At 64.7% G+C, this 19,356-nt stretch overlaps 3 protein-coding genes across 3 annotated transcripts; 1 reads left to right on the top strand and 2 right to left on the bottom strand.

Annotated features, from left to right (window-relative positions):
* Positions 1-260: 260 nt before the first annotated feature.
* Positions 261-6,430, bottom strand: TMEM151A (transmembrane protein 151A). Its single transcript, XM_028516774.2, has 2 exons — positions 5,763-6,430; positions 261-3,482 (listed from the first exon to the last, which is right to left on the bottom strand). The coding sequence occupies exons 1-2, from the start codon at positions 5,835-5,837 to the stop codon at positions 2,151-2,153; spliced, it is 1,407 nt and encodes a 468-aa protein (XP_028372575.1). The 5' UTR covers positions 5,838-6,430; the 3' UTR covers positions 261-2,150.
* A 1,859-nt stretch (positions 6,431-8,289) lies between these two features.
* On the top strand, positions 8,290-12,322 carry YIF1A (Yip1 interacting factor homolog A, membrane trafficking protein). The gene is made up of 8 exons (XM_028515902.2): positions 8,290-8,470; positions 9,063-9,274; positions 9,427-9,531; positions 9,652-9,730; positions 11,107-11,164; positions 11,317-11,472; positions 11,925-12,018; positions 12,120-12,322. The coding sequence occupies exons 1-8, from the start codon at positions 8,440-8,442 to the stop codon at positions 12,264-12,266; spliced, it is 882 nt and encodes a 293-aa protein (XP_028371703.1). The 5' UTR covers positions 8,290-8,439; the 3' UTR covers positions 12,267-12,322.
* Positions 12,323-12,676: 354 nt separating this feature from the next.
* On the bottom strand, positions 12,677-18,896 carry CNIH2 (cornichon family AMPA receptor auxiliary protein 2). Its single transcript, XM_028516325.2, has 6 exons — positions 18,426-18,896; positions 14,614-14,682; positions 14,126-14,173; positions 13,771-13,883; positions 13,517-13,660; positions 12,677-13,312 (listed from the first exon to the last, which is right to left on the bottom strand). The coding sequence occupies exons 1-6, from the start codon at positions 18,504-18,506 to the stop codon at positions 13,285-13,287; spliced, it is 483 nt and encodes a 160-aa protein (XP_028372126.1). The 5' UTR covers positions 18,507-18,896; the 3' UTR covers positions 12,677-13,284.
* Between the last annotated feature and the right edge of the window lie 460 nt (positions 18,897-19,356).

Raw genomic sequence — 19,356 nt, 5'->3', positions numbered from 1 at the left:
ATAAATAAATAAAATCTTAAAACATATATATTTTTTAAAGAAACAACTCTTACAGTATTTAAAAAAAAAAAGAATTGACTTCACCCCCAAAGAAGTGCGGGAAATGAGGCCATGAAATGATGCGGAGGAAGAGCTCTGGTCTCTGACCACCCCCTCCCCCCTTGGCTGAAATCCAATGTGGAGCCCTGAGCGTCCCACCTCCAGGCTCAGCCACACCGTCTCCATGGCCCCAGTGCGCCCAGCGTAAGGACAGATCCTGGGCTGTGGCATCGAAGGCCTCGGCCAGCTCTTCCACGACTCTTTGCTCCTGCCTCCTCGTCGCACCTGCTCCAGGGCCTGCACAGAGGACCCCGTGCCCTGTCTGTGCCTGGGGGAATCCCTCCCATCCTCAGCACCCTTCTGGGGCCACCACGCGCCCTTATGGAGCCCTTGCATGAGTTAGAAAAAGGTGCCCCTTTATCCAGTGGATGCAGCACCACTCCAGGGCTTGAGGAGCGGCCCACAGGCTGGATGCCCCCACGGGGGCCCTGCAGCCTGGCACCCTTGCACAGTGAACTCGTGAAGATGCCACGTCCAGGGGCCTCCCTAGCTCCGCCCATGGGCGAGGCTCTACCTTAGCCCTGCCCTGACTTGGGGTTCACCGTCTGCCGCTTGGTGTCCTCCAGCCTGCTCTGTGCCCACTGCCCGGGACCACTAACGCCAATAGCCACCAGGGGACCCAAACTCCCGCCACTGCCCACAGTTCTCTCCCCACTGTGGGGCCCCGTCACCCCTCCCTTAGTCCTCCGCACACCCGGCGGCAGAATGGAACCCCCCCACCCCCGGGCTGGAAGAGGGACCACTAAGACAACGCCTTAGAAGTGACACAGACGCCAAGTGGTTGGAGTCCACGGCTCAGAGCCCCTCAAGTCTGAGTCTCAGAGGCCCCAGGCCGGCAGGGAGGCTCCCTCTCAGCGAACCCCGCTCCTGGGAACGCTGGAGCCCAACCCCGCGGCCCCTCCCAGACCCCAGGCTGGCGCATTGCCCTGGTGGGGGCGGCCGTGGACCCTCCACTCAGGAAGGCACATCAGAACACCTTCCATTTTGTACCTTTTTATTTTATCTGCATCTTCGCTACCTCCTCCCTCCCCCACCGGTCCCTGCGAGGGTGTGGGAGCCCCGTTGGAAGGGAAGGGACCACTCTTTCCTCCCGCGGGAGGAGTGGCGTCCCCTGGGCCACGCCCTGCTGGTCAGGGAGGTGGAGCCCTCCGTGGCAGAGCAAGGGCACCGTCCAGCAGGCTGTCAGGCTGAGGCCCCTCGGATGCCCTGTGGCCCTGGGTCCCGTGGGTCACCAGGAAAATGAAGAGCAGAGGGGGATCCAGGGGAGCGCTGAGGGCGAAGCCCAGAGGGCGTGCGCGCGGCTGACAGAGGCGGAGTGGACTTCGTGGGGGGCGGAGGCAGGGGTGGGGGGGGGGCAGGGGATGTGGGATCAAAGCGGGCCCTGAGAAGAAGCCTCAGGCTGTAGGGGGCGCTGGATGCGGGGCGAGGGGCGCACACCGGGGAACAGTGGAGGGTGGTGCGGGGCCAGGCTGTGCTCCAAGGGCCAGACCCCCAGTGGGGGTTGTGCTGCAGGGTCTGGTCAGGGGCTGGCCCCAGGCAGAGGGTAGGTCGCAGGGCTGTGACGGGAAGAGGATGGGGACTTTGGGTGGGCCGTGGGGCCAAGGCCGTGGCGCTACTGTAACCAGCTCTTCAGCTTCACGGAGGTCAGCCCGGCTGGCACAGCCCCAAACCGCCAGTTTGTGCTCCGGAAGGCCCGAGCGCCCCCAGCGTGGCGTCAGCCGAGCGGGGGAGACCACGGGAGGCCCTGTCCTGTCCTCAGGGCGCCTCCATGGAAACTCCCTCCCCTGCCCAGCCTCAGCTCCCAAGACAGATCACCTGCCATTGCAGGGGGCGGGGCGGGGCGGTGGTGGGCGGAGCCATGCCCGGAGGTTCCCGGGCTCAACTTGCGTGGCACCCATTCGCCCCCCAAATGACCCGGAGTCCCTGAATTTCAGTCTGTTGAAGGGCTCCGCCCACCCCCCTTGTGTGCTGGTCTGAGTTCCCTCCTGTTCTGGACGACGACGACTCGGGCGTCGAAGCCCTCGGTGGTGGAAGGGGGGGGCCGGGGGGGCTCAGAGCGCGCCCTGCCCGTCCCCCTGGCAGCCGCTGTCCCCGTGGACGATGAGCACCGGGAAGTAAAGGGCGTCCTCGTAGCACGGCGGGCTCTCCAGGGGCTCCGTGTCCTCTCTGCGGCGCCCCAGCGGCCCCCCGCTCAGGCTCCGGAAGACCCCGGGCGTGACCCGGCCCCCGGCGCCCAGGGAGAGGCGGCTGCGGCTGAAAGGCAGGCGGGGCCCGCTGGGCCGGGCGGGCGGCAGCGAGTTGCTGCTGACCGAGCGGCGGCAGCGCTGGCAGCCGCGGAGGTAGGCGCCCGAGCTGGCGCCCATGACCACGGCCTCCGAGTAGCTGGGCACCAGCTGCCGGTTGGAGCAGATGTGCCACTCGAGCTCGGTGAAGTCCACCGTGGCCACGCGGGAGAGCGGGGGCCCGCTGGGCACGGCCCCCGGTGGGGGCGAGCTGGCGCCAAAAAGCTTCTCCACCTGGTAGTGCACGTGGGCGGTGCCGTAGGCCGCCACCACGCGCAGGGGCCAGGACAGCGTGGCCGCCGACACCAGCCAGAAGACCCAGGCACGCGCGTACCAGGGCGGGCTGTGGGGGTCGGCGAAGACCATGAGGGAGTCGCGGAAGTCCACGTCCTTCAGGTGCATGCCCTCGCGGGCCTCCAGGTAGTCGTCCAGGCCCTCGTTGGCGCCGAAGAAGCGGGCCCTCTGGGTGAGGTACGAGGCCTCGGCCTCGGCGCTGCCGAAGCTGAAGCACTTGGTGAAGCGCAGCCGCGTGGCCGCGTGGTCAGCCAGCCCCACGAGCTCCTTGGAGACATCACGGACGCCGTGCGCCGAGTAGTCAAACTCTCCGCGGGCCGTGCGACTGTCAGCCCTCTCGTGGTAGACCTGCGTGGTGGTGTAGGCGTCGCCGTTCCGGTAGCGGGTGATCTGGCGCGTGCGCCGCACGTAGTGGTAGCTCGTGGCCTTCCACCAGACGCAGGGCGGCGCCTGCTGCAGCCGGTGGATCAGAGCGAGCACGGTGTTGGCGTCCGTGCGCGGGGCCTGGCACGACCGCACGTGGCAGTGCCAGCACTCAGCCAGGTAGAGGAGGTAGAGGAGGGAGACAAAGGCCAGCGGGATGTACAGATAGCCATCGGAGCAGGGGCTGGCTGGGTAGGTGGGGGGCGGGGCCCCAGCCCCACGGGCCAGGGCCGCCTCCGGCCCCAGGACCAGCCGAGGCACGGTAGCCAGCCGACACCAGGCCACCACGGCACCACAGGCGTGGATGAGCAGCGTGAGGAGCAGGCACTTCCAGTTCGACTCGTGGCACAGGGAGCTTCCCAGGGACTGTTTCAGGGGCCGCTGCTGCAGGGCGGGCAGAGAGGGAGGCGAGGTCAGGGCGGGCTATCACCTGTGCCTGCCACTCCGCTCAAGCCCTGTGAAGGAGCTGGCGCCGCCCTCCCCACTCCACTGACGGGAGACCGAGGCTCTGAGAGACGGAATCCCGCACTCCAGTCCCCACCCTTCCAGCGAACTCACAGCGGAGCTGCGGGATTCGAACCTCGGCCTATCCGCCCGAGTCTGTGCTCCACTGTGCCCTGTCGTTTCCCAGTCAAGGGCATCTAGGACCATACAGACCCCTCTGTGCCAAGAGAAGGAAGAATCCCCGGCCACTGAGAAAGCTGAGTTCGGGGCCTGGCTCTGCCCCAAACTTGCTTCGCGGTCTTGGTCCTGTCCCTGCCTTCTCTGGGCCTCAACTCCTGGACCTGGTGGCATGGGGGGACCAGGGTCCTAGAAGCATAAAGAGCACGGGCTTCGGAGCCTGGCTGCCCAGGACCCAGTGCTGGCTCCACCACTTACTGTATGACTTGGGCAGGTCCCTCATCCTCTCTGGACCTCAGTGTCCTCATCTGTAAACTGGGGCTGTTGAGAGGGTTCAGCGAGATCGTGTGTGTGAGGATCTCAGCACGGGGTCTGGCCATGGGAATAAATATTATCGCTGTTACCCGTAGTTCCTCTAGGGACAGCGGGAGACTTGGGAGAGGTTTTTAAGGAAGTGGGAAAGAGGAAGCGCTGGGAGTGAGGGAGGTGTGAGTCTCCGGGGAGCAGATGGAGTGCCGGCCTCCACTCCCCATCTGTGCTCTGGGAGGGGGCGGGGCACAGCTGCTGGGCAGCAGGGGCTACTGCCCGCACGGAGGGTTGGGCCCACCCTTCCTAACAGGGCTGCCAGCTTGCCTCCACCTCATCCCCAAGGTGCCTACGGAGAGAGAAGGGAGGGGACAGTGGGAAGAGGAGGAGAAAAAAGGGGAGAAGGGAGAGGTCGTCTGGTGGGAATAGCACAGGTGGGGTTAGGGAGCCATCTCTCCCACCCCAGCCCCACCAGGCCTTGAGAGACCCAAGAGGAGAGGGACCACCCCCATCCCAGCCCAGGGTAGCCCACCCTTCGCCCACATCTCCCTCACCCACCACAGGTGCATGTTGCCACCCTGAGCTGCAGGGCCAGGCCAACGCACACACCCATGCACGCACCTACCTTCACCCCACATGCTCAGCACGGACCCACCCACTGCAGCCTGGCATGCTGCTTGTTCATCCCCGACACTTGGGGCCCTCACCTGTGCCCAGGGCACGGCCCTTGTCCCCACACCATAGCATGGTGTGTGGATACCTGTGCACACACATGCACACCGGACACACACATGCACATACACATCACACATCCCCTGAAGCCCAGGGACATGCCAGACCCGCACCTCACCACAGTGCACATGCCCCACCCCCACCCCCACTGCAACCTGACACCCACACTCTGCAGAATCTACAGGAGAGACCACCCACGTCAGGACACTCACACGTGCACTCACACATTACCGCTCTACCCAAGCCAAGGGGCCCCTCAGACCCTCGCCTGACTTGGGCCCATCCATGTGTCCCACTCAAGGTGCTGGGAGCATGCACCAGCATTCATGCACCCACAAGCACACTCCGTTCACCCAAGCACACGCATAGACCCCCTCACCACTTATCCCCCCAGCACCCCACACTGGGCCCCACACCCCTGCAGATCCTATTCCTAGCCAGGACTGAGGAGGGGCTATCCTGGGCATCCCAACCAGGAGGAGGGGCCCTAGGGCCTGACGGCTGGGAGAGGGAGCAGGGGCACTAAGGCCTCCTCCCTTCCTCTTTCCTTCCCTCCCTCCACTACCCACCCCCCCAAGTCCCCGCTGCTGCAGCTGCATTGCAGGCTCCACCCGGGCACCTTGCGAGCTTCCGGGACAGGCTAAGGGGCCTGACCCCCGGGCCCTGGGGGTGAGGGGCAGCGCTGCGGAATGGGGACGCTAGGGGCCAGGCGCTGACGTCACAAGAGGGAGAGGCAGGAAGAGGGGGCGCGGAGACCGGGGTCACCCCCCACATCCTCTCCCAGCTGCCCCATCCCTGCACCCACGCGGGTCCCTAAGCCCCCAGGACCCCTCGCAGGATGCAGGCCACCTCAATGACGTCATTGGCCACAGTGGCTCCCGGACTTCCTACCTCAGCCTCCATTCCGGGATTCGCCCCTTCCCTTGTCCCCCTTTCCCGCTCCGGCCCCGGCTCCGGCACCAGCCACCCCCCGCCCCCGCACCTTCCACCACTCAGAACCGGTACCTCTTCCCGCAGCGGCTCGCCGTCTGGGATGAGCGCGGGCACCTCCCCGCCATCGCCATCGCCGCCCTCGGGCATGGTGTCCTGGCTGCTTGGGCGGCCCAGGCCCGAGCCCCGGGCATGATAGGGGGGAGAGCAGAGGGCTGCGGCACGGCCCTGGCGGGCGTCCGCTCGGCTCGGCGGCCGCGGAGGGAGTGCGCCGAGCTCTCCCGAGCGCGGCGGCGGCGGCGGCGGCGGCGGCGGCGGCGGCGTTGGCGGCCTCGGTGCCCGGCGCCCCGCCCGCCGCTGACCCCGCCCTCGCGGCACCGGCGGCGCCGCCAGCAGCGCCTGGTACCGAGGGCGCTGCCCCAGCCCCTAAGAATCCCAGGCTGGGCAAACCGACTCCTAGGTCCCCCTCCCGCTGCACTTGCGCTAGCAACCTTGGGCGAGCTTTTGCTCTCCGGGGCCTGAGTTTCTCCCGCTGTACAACGAGCGAAGGAAATCTCCAAGGTGGATCGGTACTTCTGAGAAGCAGGCCCAAGCCTAAGCCCACCCAGACCCCATCCGGGAAGCCTCGCGTGTAGGACAGGGGTCAGTCACAACCGAGAAAGATGTAATGAGCTTCCTTAGAGGACAGCAGCTCTGAGTTCCACTCAGAGGCAGTGGGGTGGGGCCAGGGCACCCAGGGCCCTAGGCTGTGACCCTGGCGAGGCACTCTCCATCCACAACCCCAGTTAGTCCGTCTGAGGAATGGGGATGGAACGGTGCTAGATTCAATCAATGCTCAAACATTCCTCATAGATAGGGGTGGGGGAGGGGAGGAACTGTCGTGCATGGGAGGACCCCCTCCCAGGTACCCGTGGCCCCAGTGCTGTTCCCTGGCCCTCAGGGGCGGGTCTCACACCTCCCCTGGGTCTGGGGCCTACGGTCACGCTAGACAATCAGTCGATGGATCATAGGGAGCTGCAATGCTGGGGGGTTTTGTTTTGTGTCCGCTCCCCCCCCCACCCCAGAAGGGCTACTCTAAAGCCATTGGTTTCCACGCCCCTGCCCATTTAAAGATGAGGTAACTGAAATGCAGAAAGAGGAAAGGACCGACTCGGGGTTTCATCCATTCCTTATTTATTTACTGACACAGATGTTTATTGGGTGTCTTCTATATGCAAATACTGTGCTTGGCACTGTGAAGAGCAGGACTGGAGAATGGCAGCAAGGAAGTTACATCCAGGGCAAACTCATGCACCCAGAGGGAGCCTAGACCTTGGCCACCAGCCCCCGCCCCAGGCCAGATTAGGGTGCTCCCTTTGTCTGAGAGGCACAAGTTGAACTGACTCTCAAAGGACAGCTAGGCTTTGGACAAGTGGAAAGGAGGGAGAAGGGCATCCCAGGTGGAGGGGATTTCTGGGCAAAGGCACTGAGATTGGACCACGTGGGCTGAGTGTGGAGAGCAGGAAGGTCACCTGGTGTAACTGGACACTGGGTAGCTAACTAGAGGCAGGTCACAGAGGACCTGATCTTGCTCTTTAGAACGTGGTGTCTGAAGGTGAGAAGATTGGCCCCTGGGGACCATCCCTGGGGAGGGTGAGAGAGGTCAGAAACTGGGTGGAGAAAAAGGAGCCCCCGGAATCACGAGTGAGGCTGGGGGAGATCGCACTTCCAGATGACCGCAGGGCCAGCAATGACTCAGGTGTTTCAACCATAGCTTCGGGGACGGATCAGCCTCTCTCTCTACTCCCAAATCCCCTGGACCATGGAAGAAGGGGCCTCAGTCAGGATCCTATCTTAACCATACCACACAATCTCTGGGACTTCGGATATTCTGGACTCCGGTTTTTCAAAACGTGTAATGGTGTTTGTGTGGTCTGAGAGCCCAAGCCCAGGGCCTTCCACCAGCAGGCCCCAGGATCTGGAGGATGGCGGCAGTGGCGGTAGAGTATTTCAGCACCGGACCAAGGACAGCACCCGCGAGGAAAGGAGGGGTGGGAGGCAGGAGGAGGAGTCAGCGTCCTGGGACGCACTTGGTTGCGCTGTCACAGTCCGGCCCCGGCTCTTACCAACACCTTCCGGACAGCCCAGGCTCCATGCCAGGACTTGGGGGACTGTAGGGGACGAGGAAGGAAAGCAAGCATTGGGAGGGAGGAGCAAAAGACTAGAGGGGCGGGACTTGGTCAGAGCCCACCGCCCACGTCCCTCCTGGAGTACGTGCCGCGAGTGAAGCTTGGCTCCCGGACCGCAGCTGCAGCCGCCGCCGCCTGAACCACGTCTCCGCCTGTACGCCTGGTGTAGTCGTGGCAAGATTAGCATCAAGTGCCCCACTGCGCAGGCGCGGAAGTAATTCCCAGCACCTTCTATCTTAACCTATCTATTGGCCACTCCCGCCGAACCGGAAAATCCACTATCCAATCCAAGAGCGCCTCAAATTGCTCCGCCTATCCTGCCTCCCGGAAGTTGAGTACCGCCAAATCCGCTTCAGCGATGGAGCGCCAGTAGCCAATTGGGACGAGTCGACGCCACCGAAGAGCCAATGGCAGGTGGCGTAGGATGACGCTACAGACATGGCAGTGGCGGTCGCACAGTCGGGCGACGTGTCTGGCAACTCCGTAACCTCTGTCGGTGACCAGCGAGCGGAGCGGCTGCTTCATTAGTGTTCGTACCCACGAGGCGGCGCAGCGGGTCCTCCGAGAGGGCGAGCGTCGCGGCCATGGCTTATCATTCGGGCTACGGAGCTCACGGTGCGTGGGGCGGGCGGGGCGCGGCCCGACCCTCCAGAGGAGGGTCGGTGGCACGGCCCGCTCACCCCGAGGGAAAGGGGCGGCCGTGATCTCAGCCCAAGGCGGCAGTTGTCATTCAGGTTCCTGCCCGGCGCGACTCGGCCACGCGTCCTGGACTTCGCTCTCTCGGCCCAAAGCTAAGATCGGGCGGTGACAGCACAGCTGGGATCCCCATGCCCAACCCGGGCACGAACGGAGCCCGCCTCCAGAGCTTCCTTTCCCTGTCATGACCCCGGCAGGGTCCCTGACCACTGCCCAGGGGCTTCGGGTACCCAGCTATCGCCCTCCCAACCGTCGTTCATTTGGGGATGCCCTCGCAATGGTCTTTTCCACCTAGCAAACTTCCACTCGCTCTCCAAGCCTCAGTTCAGAGATCACTTCCCTTGAGAAGGCCCCCAGCAATCCCCAGGTGGGAAACCACTTCCAGGCACTGCCTCAGCTCTTGGTCTGCCTACATTTAGCACCTCTCGAAAAGGACCCCTGGAGAAGGGACGGTGGTTTGGGCTCATGCTTAGTATTCCTGTCACCTACTCTGGTACCTACACACCCACAGGCTCCAAGCACAGGGCCCGGGCAGCTCCGGATCCCCCTCCCCTCTTCGATGACACAAGCGGTGGTTACTCCAGCCAGCCAGGGGGATACCCAGCCCCAGGAGCCGACGTGGCCTTCAATGTCAACCACTTGCTCGGAGACCCAATGGCCAACATGGCTATGGCCTACGGCAGCTCCATCGCGTCCCACGGGAAGGACATGGTGCACAAGGAGGTGTGGCCCTCCCCAAGGGCAAGGGTGGCGGGATTTCTGGCCAGGGCTGGGGCATCACGGGATCCCACCTGACCCTCAGGGAAGGAACACACAGAAGAGCACCCTGAGGTTCAGGGTGCAGGTTGCCCACAGCCTCCCCCCTCCCCTCCCAGCTGCACCGTTTCGTGTCTGTGAACAAGCTCAAGTATTTCTTCGCTGTGGACACAGCCTACGTGGCCAAGAAGCTAGGGCTCCTGGTCTTCCCCTACACACACCAGGTGAGCTGCTGGGCCGCCTCGCCTCCCTCATCCCGCCCCAGAGTCCGACCCCCAGACCTCAATGCCCTTCTTTCTTCTCTCGTCTTTTCCTCCTGGCCTGCGCGCCGCTGCCACTGCCAGAACTGGGAAGTGCAGTACAGTCGTGACGTCCCTCTGCCCCCACGACAAGACCTCAATGCCCCTGACCTCTATATTCCCAGTGAGTCTTCGGCCCGGGCCAGGGTGCGTGGGGGGGCTGGTGTCTGGAGGCGCCGACGAAGAGAGGCTCGGGTGTTGATCCAGCGTCTGCTCGTGCTGGTATCCAGGCAGACAGCGGGGTGACCAGTGAGGAGCCTCCCGGGCGTGCCTTCAGTGGCCTCAGGGGACGCCCTTTTGACCGCTGCCTGCCTCCTGACGGGGACTGTGTCCCTCCCCAGCCCGGAGCGCTGGCTTTAGACCCGGCCCCGCTGCTTCCAGCTATGGGACGTCAGCTGGCTGCTGTCACGCTTCCGTAAAATGGGAGTAACAGCAATCCCTGCTGCAAAGGATTGTTGTGGAGACCTGGTGAGGTGACGTGCCCTCGGCACAGCACCCGGCCCGTAGGAAGCACGCAGTGAATAGTAGCTGTCACCATCATTACTTGTCCCCCAAGGCCTGCTCAGACACCCCTCCCTTCTGAGTCCCCAAGCTGCCTGTCCACATGGCACAGGCTGGGCCGCCCGCACTTTGCCGTGGCTGACAGACTCTACGTCTGACACCTCTCTGTTCTGTGGCCTCTACAAGGCCAGGCCCAGGCCAGCCCTCAGGGAAGCTGCTGGGAGGGCAGCGAGCCAGCCCAGTGGCCCCAAGAGGGACACAGTTTCTTCCCTCCTTCATTCCACTCCCCTCTCAGTACCACTGCATACGGTGGAAACTCCATTCTCATTTTATGTGGTGAAGCCGCGGCCCAGAGACTTGGCGAATCTTTGAAGCCACTCGGCTTATAGCCCGCTGGAGCTGGTTTCCTTTCTCCAGACACTGCCCCCTGGTGGGCACATCAGCTCTGGTGTTTCAGCGGGGCAGAGGCCAGGTCCCACGGGTTCGGAGCTCTTGGGAAAATGGTTGAACGTGGAGCTCTCTGCACTGGCAGGGCTGTCAGAGCCGTAGCTGGCACCAAGGCCTAGACTGAGAACTTCTGGTTACAGTGAGGTCATCCCTGTGGTCTGGACTCTAGGGCCCTCTAGTCTTTTCTGAGGTCAGTTTGGCCCCTGCCTGTGATGGGCCAAGGATGAACAATGACCTTGACTGGTGATGCAGGTTCTGAGATGCAGCAGGAAGTTTTGGTGAATTTCCCAGCACAGGGACAGCAAGGCCAGCGGCCTGGTGGTCCAGGGAGAAGGGTCAGGTGGCGTTCACACAGGGCGAGTGGGCTGAGCGGGGAAAGGCATCCCGGGCAGGGTCCTGGGGGCTGAGTGTGAAAGCTGACCAGGTTGGGATATGCAGGGAGGGAAGTGGGAGGGGGAGACAGGGGGGCCAGTGGCCTCAAAGTGCTGTCTGGGGTTGGGGGGATTCTGGTTGGGGAGACCAGGCTGATGGCATCTCTCTGGCTCTCGGCAGCAATGGCCTTCATCACCTACGTGTTGCTGGCCGGGATGGCGCTGGGCATTCAGAAAAGGTCAGTGCCAAGCCCCTCCCTACCCCCTCCCCTCCCTTCTCAGTGCCCTAGGGGATCTGCGCCGGGTCCCAAGCCCACTCCCAGCCCCCAGTCTCACCCCCCAGCACAGGGTAGCTGGTTCTCAGTCCCCCGCCTCTCCCTCGTGGCCACAGGTTCTCCCCGGAGGTGCTGGGCCTGTGCGCAAGCACAGCGCTGGTGTGGGTTGTGCTGGAGGTGCTCGCTCTGCTCCTGGGCGTCTACCTGGCCACTGTGCGCAGCGACCTGAGCACCTTCCACCTGCTGGCCTACAGCGGCTACAAATACGTCGGGTGAGTGGAGGGGAGCCAGCGGGGAGGCAGGCCTGGGGGAGGAGTCTGCGGCCCTGGGTTCCTGGCTGTGCAGCTACAGCCTGGAACGGTGACCCTGGACGCGCCCCTGCCCCTCTCGCGGCCTCTAGCTCCTCTGTTACAGAGGAGCCAGCTGTTTCGGGCAGTCTCCTTGGAACTGTGTGGTGTCAGGGAGTCGGGAATGTGGGGTCACGGTGGGAATGCTGGGGGAAAGGGCCCCGGACTGGGGTAGCGAAGGGGTCTCAGACCCCGGGCCTGGGCCTTCCAGGTTCACTGGGAGTCGAGGTTGCTGTGGGGGCGGACTGGGGGTAAAGGTCCTGGGTGGTGGTGGGTGGGGATCTACGCTGGGCGCTGGGCTCTGGCTGGGCGGGGGCCCACTCTCAGGCCTGGAGCCCTGGGGTGGTCTCCAGCCGTCTCGTGCCCGCCCCCTGCAGGATGATCCTCAGCGTGCTCACGGGGCTGCTCTTCGGCAGTGACGGCTACTACGTGGCGCTGGCCTGGACGTCGTCCGCACTCATGTACTTCATCGTGAGTCTGGGCTGCCCCGCTGCTCCTCCCCGGGCCAGGGCTGGCGTGAGCCTCCCCCTGTCCCCCGCCCCCAGCTCACCCTCAGCCCTCCTTTCTTGCAGGTGCGCTCTTTGCGAACGGCGACCCTGGGGCCCGACAGCATGGGGGGCCCGGCCCCTCGGCAGCACCTCCAGCTCTACCTGACCCTGGGGGCGGCAGCCTTCCAGCCCCTCATCATATACTGGCTGACCTTCCACCTGGTCCGGTGACCCCTGGCCCCCACTGGCGCCGACTTTTCCATACATTGAAGATTTGATTTCTTTGATTTGTTTGACCCTTGTTTCTGGGACCTGGGGGGCAGTTGCTGGTGCCTCTGCAGTGTCCGGGGAACAGGCTTGGGGCTGTTTAGAAGAAGGGGGGCCCTGGGAAGGCTTCCTGGGTTGGTGACCTCAATACTGTCTCCAAGGCACATGGAAGGGTTTCGTGAGGAGCAACTGTCCGGGAAAGTGACCATGGCAGCAGGCAGCTGCCGAGACCTGGGCGGCCCCTGGTCCATCCGAGAGGTCCCCAGAGGGGTCCGTGGGCTGGTGGGGCGAGCCTCGCTGTGCTGGGCGTTTAGCTCAGGGCTGTCCCTCCCACAGTCCCTTCAAGGCTTTCGGGAGCGGAACCGGGACCCACATGTTTGCAGTGGTTTATTCATATTTTGTCACAAATGGCCGGGGAGGGGGTGCGGACTCCTCCAGGCAACATAGAAAATAGGTCCGAGAGACAGGGTGGGCTGGGGTCGGGGCGAGTGGGAGCGGGAAGGAGTCTGGAGAGGGAGCCTAGGGGAGGGGAGAGGGCAGACTAGGAGTGGGGCTGCCCCCCTGCTGAGCCTGCTCATTCTGGGTGCGGGTACCCCCCCACCTGCAGGGGGAGCCTCAGGGTGGGGGTTGAGGGGGCTGGCCCAGAACTTCCAGGGTCAAGCCCTGCCCCTCGGCAGGGCCCAAAGTGCCCCCGAAATGGACGAGGCCAGAAGTCCCGCCCCTGCCGGGACAGACTGCCATGCCGACGGGCTGGCAGAGGAGCTCCAGCCCCTGCGTAGAGCTCTGCCCAGCCCTAGTCCGAGGGGAGGGGGCTCTGAAGGCGGGGAGATCCCCGCAGCAGCAGTTTGGGGGGTGGAGAGGAGGCTGGGGGCACCAGTGCCCCCTCCCTCCCCAGGGCTGAGGCCTCTGCGGCCGAGGGGCAGGGCTGGGGGTGCACAGGCGTCCGGTCCGTTCTGGGCTCGCTCCCTGGCCGGCTTCCCCCTTAGAAACTCACCAGCGTATAAACCATACTGTGGGGAGACGGGCGGCGCAGTGAGCTGAGGCCCGAACGGGCCCAGCCACGGGCTGCCCACCCCGTCACACCCCGGGCTGCTCTCGGTCCTCAAGGGCAAAAGGCAGGGACTCGGGGCTCAACCACTCCTGGGGCTGAAGGCATGGGGCCCGGAGCACCCCTTCCCCGGCTGCACCGCTGTGGGCCAGGCCTTGGGCCTCACCTGTACAGGTAATAGAAGAAGGAGAGCAGGTAGAAGGCGAGTTTGCACCAGGACTCCTTCTGGCAGTAGTTGAGGATGTCAGCGTTCATGATGGAGACCGCGTCATACATGACCTCGGAGCCGTCCGCAGGGCGGTGGAAGTACCTGCGGCCAGGGAGCGGCCTCAGTGCCCGGCCACAGGGCTCCCGCCCTGCCCCGCCCCGCCCTGCCCCAGCTGCCCCGCCTCTCCCTCCCTGAGGCGCCGCATCCCTCACCTCCAGAGGTGGTAGAAGAGGAGGGGGATGTTGAGGCCCAGCGTCACCCACTCCGCTGCACACAGAAACATCAGGCAGAAGAGGCCGTGGATGGAGTACTCGGGGACCACCAGCTGGGGAGCGAGGGCGAGAGGTCAGCGGCCCGGCGCCAGGACAGAGCCAGGCTTCAGGGGCACAGAGGGGAGCTGGGGTTTGGAAGTGGCCCAGCCACTAGGACCTCTGGGAACCAAAAGGGCTCTGGCCTCCCACTCCGTCCCAGCGGCAGAGCCAATCAAACAAGCTCCGGAGCGGGAAGATCCTAGAGAGTGGGGCCGAGCTGGGCTAGGAGCCTCCTTCCCCCGACCCTGAAACTGACCTTCCTCAGGAGGCAGCAGATGCGTTCGATGTTTTTTAAACGCTCGCGCTGTAGGGGGAGGAAAAAGCCGAGATGGGGATGGAGGCGGTGGGGAAGCAGGCCTTGGGGATGCCCCACCACCCTGTATTGCTCCCGCACCACCCCGCACGTGGCCGCCAGGGGGCACCAGAGCAGTCTGCGGCGGTGCCGGCACAGCCGGGAAGCAGCCCCACCGTCCCCATGACAACCGTCACCACGGAGGGACCTTCACCCGCGTCTCCACGGCAACGGCCCGGAGCCTGGCAACGGCTGCCCCGCCAGGAGGAACCCGAGCCCGGAGCCGCGCCAGGTGTTTTCTGGGGGTGGGGACAGACAGAGGAAGGGGCAAGGCCCCCGGTCCCCCTCCCCCTCCGCACACACCCGTCTTCCAGTCCTGCCCTCCCTTACCCCTGAACAAATGGAAAGACAGACGGACGGACACACCTCGGCACAGCACATGTATCACTTACTGCCCGCGCTGGGTTCCCCTGGTCGATGGGGTTCTTGAAGTCAGTCCGCAGCTCGTCAAAGGCTATGATCTGGGGGAGGGGCGTGTGCCTGTCAGGGTTGGGGCAGCAGCCCACGCCCTGCGCCCGCCCTTCTGCGGGAGAGTAATTAATACACGCGGGGACCAGACCAGAGGGAGCTTGCTGCCAAGTTGGGGAAACCGAGGCCCAGGGAGGGCCGGGGCCTGGCCCAAGGTCACACAACAGTCCAGAGCTAGCGATGCCCGAGCAGGCAATGTCCATGATCCTCCGTCCCACACACCCCAAGGAATGGTGTCTTCTCTGCCAAGCCCTGTGCCGAGCGCTGGGACCCCGGGGGCCCGGGACACGGGGCCTGCCCGGCGGAACCCCGGGCTCGGGAGGACTGTGACCACACGCCAGGGTGCCAGAGCAGCAGGGCACAGGGAGAACCTGGAGTGGGTGCCTGACCCAGCGTGCAGGTCACGTGGGATCCTGGCTGGTCTCTGAATAGGTGTTTGGTGCACAAGCTGGGGGACCGTCTGGGGAGCAGGAACAGCAGGTTCAAAGGCAAGAGGGCTGAAAGAATGTTCAGGGAGCTGCAGATTCCATGGGGCTAGAGTGCAAGTGTGAGGTGAGTGGGGAGAACGACGGCCACGGTGAAAGGCAGGCTGGGGGCCAGCAGAGCCGGACGGGGTGCCCTGTGGGGCGGGGCTGGGGCCGGGGGCTAGCTGCTTGGACTTACACCTAAAAACTAAGGAAGAACCACTGAGGGGCAGGAAGCAACAGAGTGGGGCGGCCCGGCTGGTGTTCTAGAACCGACGGAGCAGGAAGTACAGGCTGGCTAAGCGTTCCAGCCAAGACGTCCGCGGTGCTTCCTCCCCGTCAGCAGGCCCTGTGTTTCCGAGCTCGTTTAATGGTGGCGACAACCTCGTGATGCAGGTGCTGGTGTGATCGTTTCCATTTTGCAAATGAGGAAACTGAGACCGAGAGGTTACGTGAGTGTGCGAGGCCACGCGGCTAGTTAGTGGCGAGCCAGGATGCTCACGCGGACCCTGGAGCACTCGGACCAGTGAGGGAGCCGTCGGAGGGCCTGGTGCCGACGGAGACCCGCGTGAAGACAGGGCGGCAGTGGGGACGGGCAGGTGTGGCCGGACTCCGGAGCTGTTTGGGAGCCGGATTCCACAGGGCTTGAACAGCAGCGGAGGGGGGAGGGGGGCCCAAGGTACCTTTGGGTGTTGGAGCACCTGTGGGGCGGCGTCCTCCCTGGGAAGGGGAATGTGGGGGGGGAGGTGTTTGAGGGGGTGACGGGACAGGCCTCGGGGGGAGCTGGCAGAGGAGCCTTCCGGGGGGCCCCCTCCCCTCAGCGCAGCCCTGGGAGGAGGCGGCAGGCCCACCACACCCAGGCGGCCCGGCCCAGACGGCTGGGAGGGAGAGAACACGGGCTTCCTGGAGGGAGCTGGGGCCATCTGGAGCAGCACCCCCAACTCCCTGCTGACTCTGGGCAGCCACCTGCCTGCCAGGCACAGCAGCAGGGTCCAGCAGGGAATGGAAGGGTGCTGTCTGTCTGCCCCAGAGCTGGTGCCGCCAGCAGGAGGCGGGTGTCTCGCCACCCACCCCCCAGGCTGCCTGGCGCTGACTCAGCCCCCTGGAACAAACAATCCCCCACGGTGACAGCTGACACGCGTCACTCACCATCAGGGTTGCCTAGCGACCAGTGGGCCGGGGCTCAGGGTGTGGGGTAGGACGATCTGGGGTCCTGTCCTAGAAGGTTCTCGTTCTTACCAATTTGGATCAAGGACCACACCCCCTGTCCCCATCGCATGCCCTGAGCAGGCCCTACTCTGGGCCCTGTGGTGCGCCCACCAAAGCTCGGTTTACCGACGAGGAAACAAACTCAGGGTAAGGGACTTGCTAAGATCACCCAGCTAGAGAGCTGAGCCAACAGTGCTTGACACATAGTAGGTGCTCAACAAATATTTGTTGAGAAAGCTTGAGCCCTCCTCCCAGTTTGGGAGCCCCAGAAGGGCAAAGCATGAATCTTTTTCATCCTTGATTGCCCCAGAGCCACCCAGAGCTGAATCTCGGGAAGCATGGGTACAAGTTAGTTGGATGGAGGACTTCTCTGAGGATGCCCTAGGGACAGACAGGGCTCCCCACCCAGCTTAGGGGTTGTGGGGGGGCCTCTGGGTGGGGAGGGGCTTCTTTAATTCCAGGAGCCTTTCTCCCAGGAGCTGGTTAGCTCTGTGTCCCCAGCCTCATCCTTCCCATCCTCAGGCCCCCGGACCCCTGCTCCCACCTCATGGGGCTGTCCGAGGCCCTGATGGGACAGGAGTCTCAGAGCCGTCCAGGTGGGCCCAGGGGGAGTGGAGGGAAGGAAAGAGAACAGAGAAGAGAGAAAAGAAAAAGCGTGCGAGAGACCCAGGGAGAGGAAGACAAGTCAGGGAGACATGTGGGGTAGGGGGTGCAGGTGCCTGTGGGGGCTCACTCCTCGCTCACGGGAGGTGGTCTGAGTGCATGGAGTCCTGAGGTAAGAGGCAGGCAGCGGGGGCAGCAGGGGACGGAGAGGGGGAGTCTGGTCAGGAGCTGGGGAGGCCCCCCAAGCAGGCGGGTGGCTGGTCCCAGGAAAAGACAGGAGAGAGGAAGTGGGGAGACCAGGAAAGGAGCAGGTGAGGCAACGGGGAGGAAGTGAGAAGGGAGGCAGGAAGGAAGGAAGGGAGGAAGGCAGGAAGGGAGGAAGTGAGAAGGAAGGAAGGAAAGAATGAAGGGAGGGAGAAAGGAAGGCAGGAAGGAAGGAAGGCAGGCAGGAAGGAAGGAAGGAAAGGAAAGGAGGGAGGGAGGGAGGGAAGGTAAAGGGCCGACCCCCGCAGAGGGGAAGGCTGGAGCGGCGTGCACTGAAGTGCGAGCAGAGGACGCCGGCCCGAGTGGGCCAGGGCCGAGGAGGGAGACGGGCCGGGTGTGTGGAGGCCACCAGGTGGGGGTCCAGGAGGGGCAGAGGGGGGAGGCAGCACAGGGGCCCAAGGCCCCACACGGTGAGCTGAAGGTGGACGGGGAGTCTCTGTAGTGAGGGGAAGGGCGCCGGGCAGGGCACGGCTGGGAGGGCCCCAGGGAGGGGGAGGCTCTGGAGGGCCAGGTGTGGGGCCAGGCCAGAGCGAGAGACAACCACAGGGAACAGCAGACAAAGGGGAAAGCGGGGGCAGGAAGAGGAGGGAAGCTGCAGGGCGGGGAGGAAACCTGGAGGGGGAAAGCCCTGCCAGGAGGGGTGGGGAAACCCCAGGTGAGCTGGCGGTGGGGCCAGGTCTCCGGGGCTGCTTGGGGCCCGTGGCTGCTGGGTCAGGGAGGGGGGTGGAAAAGGAAAGGGTTAATGGGCTCCTTGATCTGTGGGTCCTGTAAACAGATGCAGTTGCCATAGTAACCGGTTCCATCACTCCAGCTGGAAAAACCCACAAAGGAGGAGGGGGCAGACAGACAAACTGCCCAACAGAAATGGGGGCAACGGGATGGATGGGGGGGTAGTATGCAGAGAGAGACAAGGATCCCAGAATTCTGCCCCACACCCCAGGGCTGCTTGGGGCGGGGGACGGAAGTCAGGGACCAGCTAACACACCGACAGAGGCGGGGGTACCGAGGAGGGGGCCCCTGGGAACCGAGGATGGGGAGGTTAATGGGGGCCAACAAAAGCCAGCCGACAGGGGAGAGCGGACAGGAGTCTCCAAGTTTCCCGGGGTCCCCAGACCATCATCCGCCCGGTTGCCTCCCGCTCCCCTCCCGCCCTGTGAGCCCCCGGCCGCCCACCCCGCCCCCAGCCTCAGCCTTACGTGCCAGATGACAAAGAAGATGAGGGAGGCGCACAGCACCAGGGTGAGCATGTAGCAGAACGCGGCGAAGGTGAACGCCATGGCCCCCACGCTGGACGGCAGCCCGGGGGGCGCCAGCGCTGGGCCCGGGCGCAAGGGGACGCCCCCCGCCCGGCCCGCACTTAGGGCCGGCCGGGCATGGCCCACAGGGCTCGGGCGTGGGTCGGGGAGACGCTGGCGGTGTGGCCGGGACCGGGGCCGCGGGGCCGCGGGGCGCGGGCCGGTGGGCTCGGGCGGCGCGTCCGCTGCCGACTGCCCGGGCCCCGATCGCTCATCCTGCGATCCCTCGCCCGTGGATCCCTCTCTCCAGCCCGCGAAGCCGGCGGGGCGGAGTCTGGGGCGGGACCGTGTGCGAGTGGCCTCGGGCGGGGCTGGGTCTCCGAGAGCCCGGCAGCAAACGCGACCCGGGTGTACCTGATGGACACGTAGGCATGTCCGCCCCCCCGCCCCCGCCCCCCGCGTCACAACGCGGACCCACCAGAGCCGCAGTCACACTGGGTCGGCTCCACCCGCACACACGACCCCGCTCTCACTTGGCGCCCTCACCCACAGGCAGGGGCTGCAACAAGAGGTCTTAAGTGCGAAACATTTGTCACTGTCCAAAGGGGCAAAAACAGCTGGCCTGAACCCAGTGACTCTGGGAGGGGGTTGAACCAGAGGGCTGGAGGGCTCGTGGGCCAGGCCCAATGGGGCAGTGTCTGGGGTCCCTGCTGCTCCCCAACTTTGCATCCGGTGTGCCCGGGTTGACCAGGTACTCTCAAAGGCCCGCCTGCCTGCATCCTTCCCCGCCGGAACCACGCTGGGGCCCGTGGGGACGGACCACAAAAGCACACGCAGGCAGCTCTCCTGGCTTCGGGAAGTGGGTCAAGGGCTTCTGACAGCCAACTTCTGG

The sequence above is a fragment of the Phyllostomus discolor genome, chromosome 6 (assembly GCF_004126475.2).
Source record: "Phyllostomus discolor isolate MPI-MPIP mPhyDis1 chromosome 6, mPhyDis1.pri.v3, whole genome shotgun sequence".
NCBI classification, from domain to species: domain Eukaryota; kingdom Metazoa; phylum Chordata; class Mammalia; order Chiroptera; family Phyllostomidae; genus Phyllostomus; species Phyllostomus discolor.
Note: the sequence above shows the minus strand (reverse complement) of the source record. Positions and strands in the feature narration are given on the sequence as shown.

What these genes read in the sequence shown, in the direction of transcription:
- TMEM151A (XM_028516774.2), bottom strand. Translation starts at nt 5,837, where the DNA reads ATGCCCGAGGGCGGCGATGGCGATGGCGGGGAGGTGCCCGCGCTCATC. An exon ending in GCGAGCCGCTGCGGGAAGAG is followed by an intron (nt 3,483 to 5,762) that starts GTACCGGTTCTG and finishes CCCGCCCTGCAG; the next exon opens with CAGCGGCCCCTGAAACAGTC.
- CNIH2 (XM_028516325.2), bottom strand. Translation starts at nt 18,506, where the DNA reads ATGGCGTTCACCTTCGCCGCGTTCTGCTACATGCTCACCCTGGTGCTG. An exon ending in TCTTCTTTGTCATCTGGCAC is followed by an intron (nt 14,683 to 18,425) that starts GTAAGGCTGAGG and finishes CCCCTCCCCCAG; the next exon opens with ATCATAGCCTTTGACGAGCT. An exon ending in TTCTTCTATTACCTGTACAG is followed by an intron (nt 13,313 to 13,516) that starts GTGAGGCCCAAG and finishes GTCTCCCCACAG; the next exon opens with TATGGTTTATACGCTGGTGA.
- YIF1A (XM_028515902.2), top strand. Translation starts at nt 8,440, where the DNA reads ATGGCTTATCATTCGGGCTACGGAGCTCACG. An exon ending in TTCGGGCTACGGAGCTCACG is followed by an intron (nt 8,471 to 9,062) that starts GTGCGTGGGGCG and finishes ACACACCCACAG; the next exon opens with GCTCCAAGCACAGGGCCCGG. An exon ending in GCGCTGGGCATTCAGAAAAG is followed by an intron (nt 11,165 to 11,316) that starts GTCAGTGCCAAG and finishes TCGTGGCCACAG; the next exon opens with GTTCTCCCCGGAGGTGCTGG.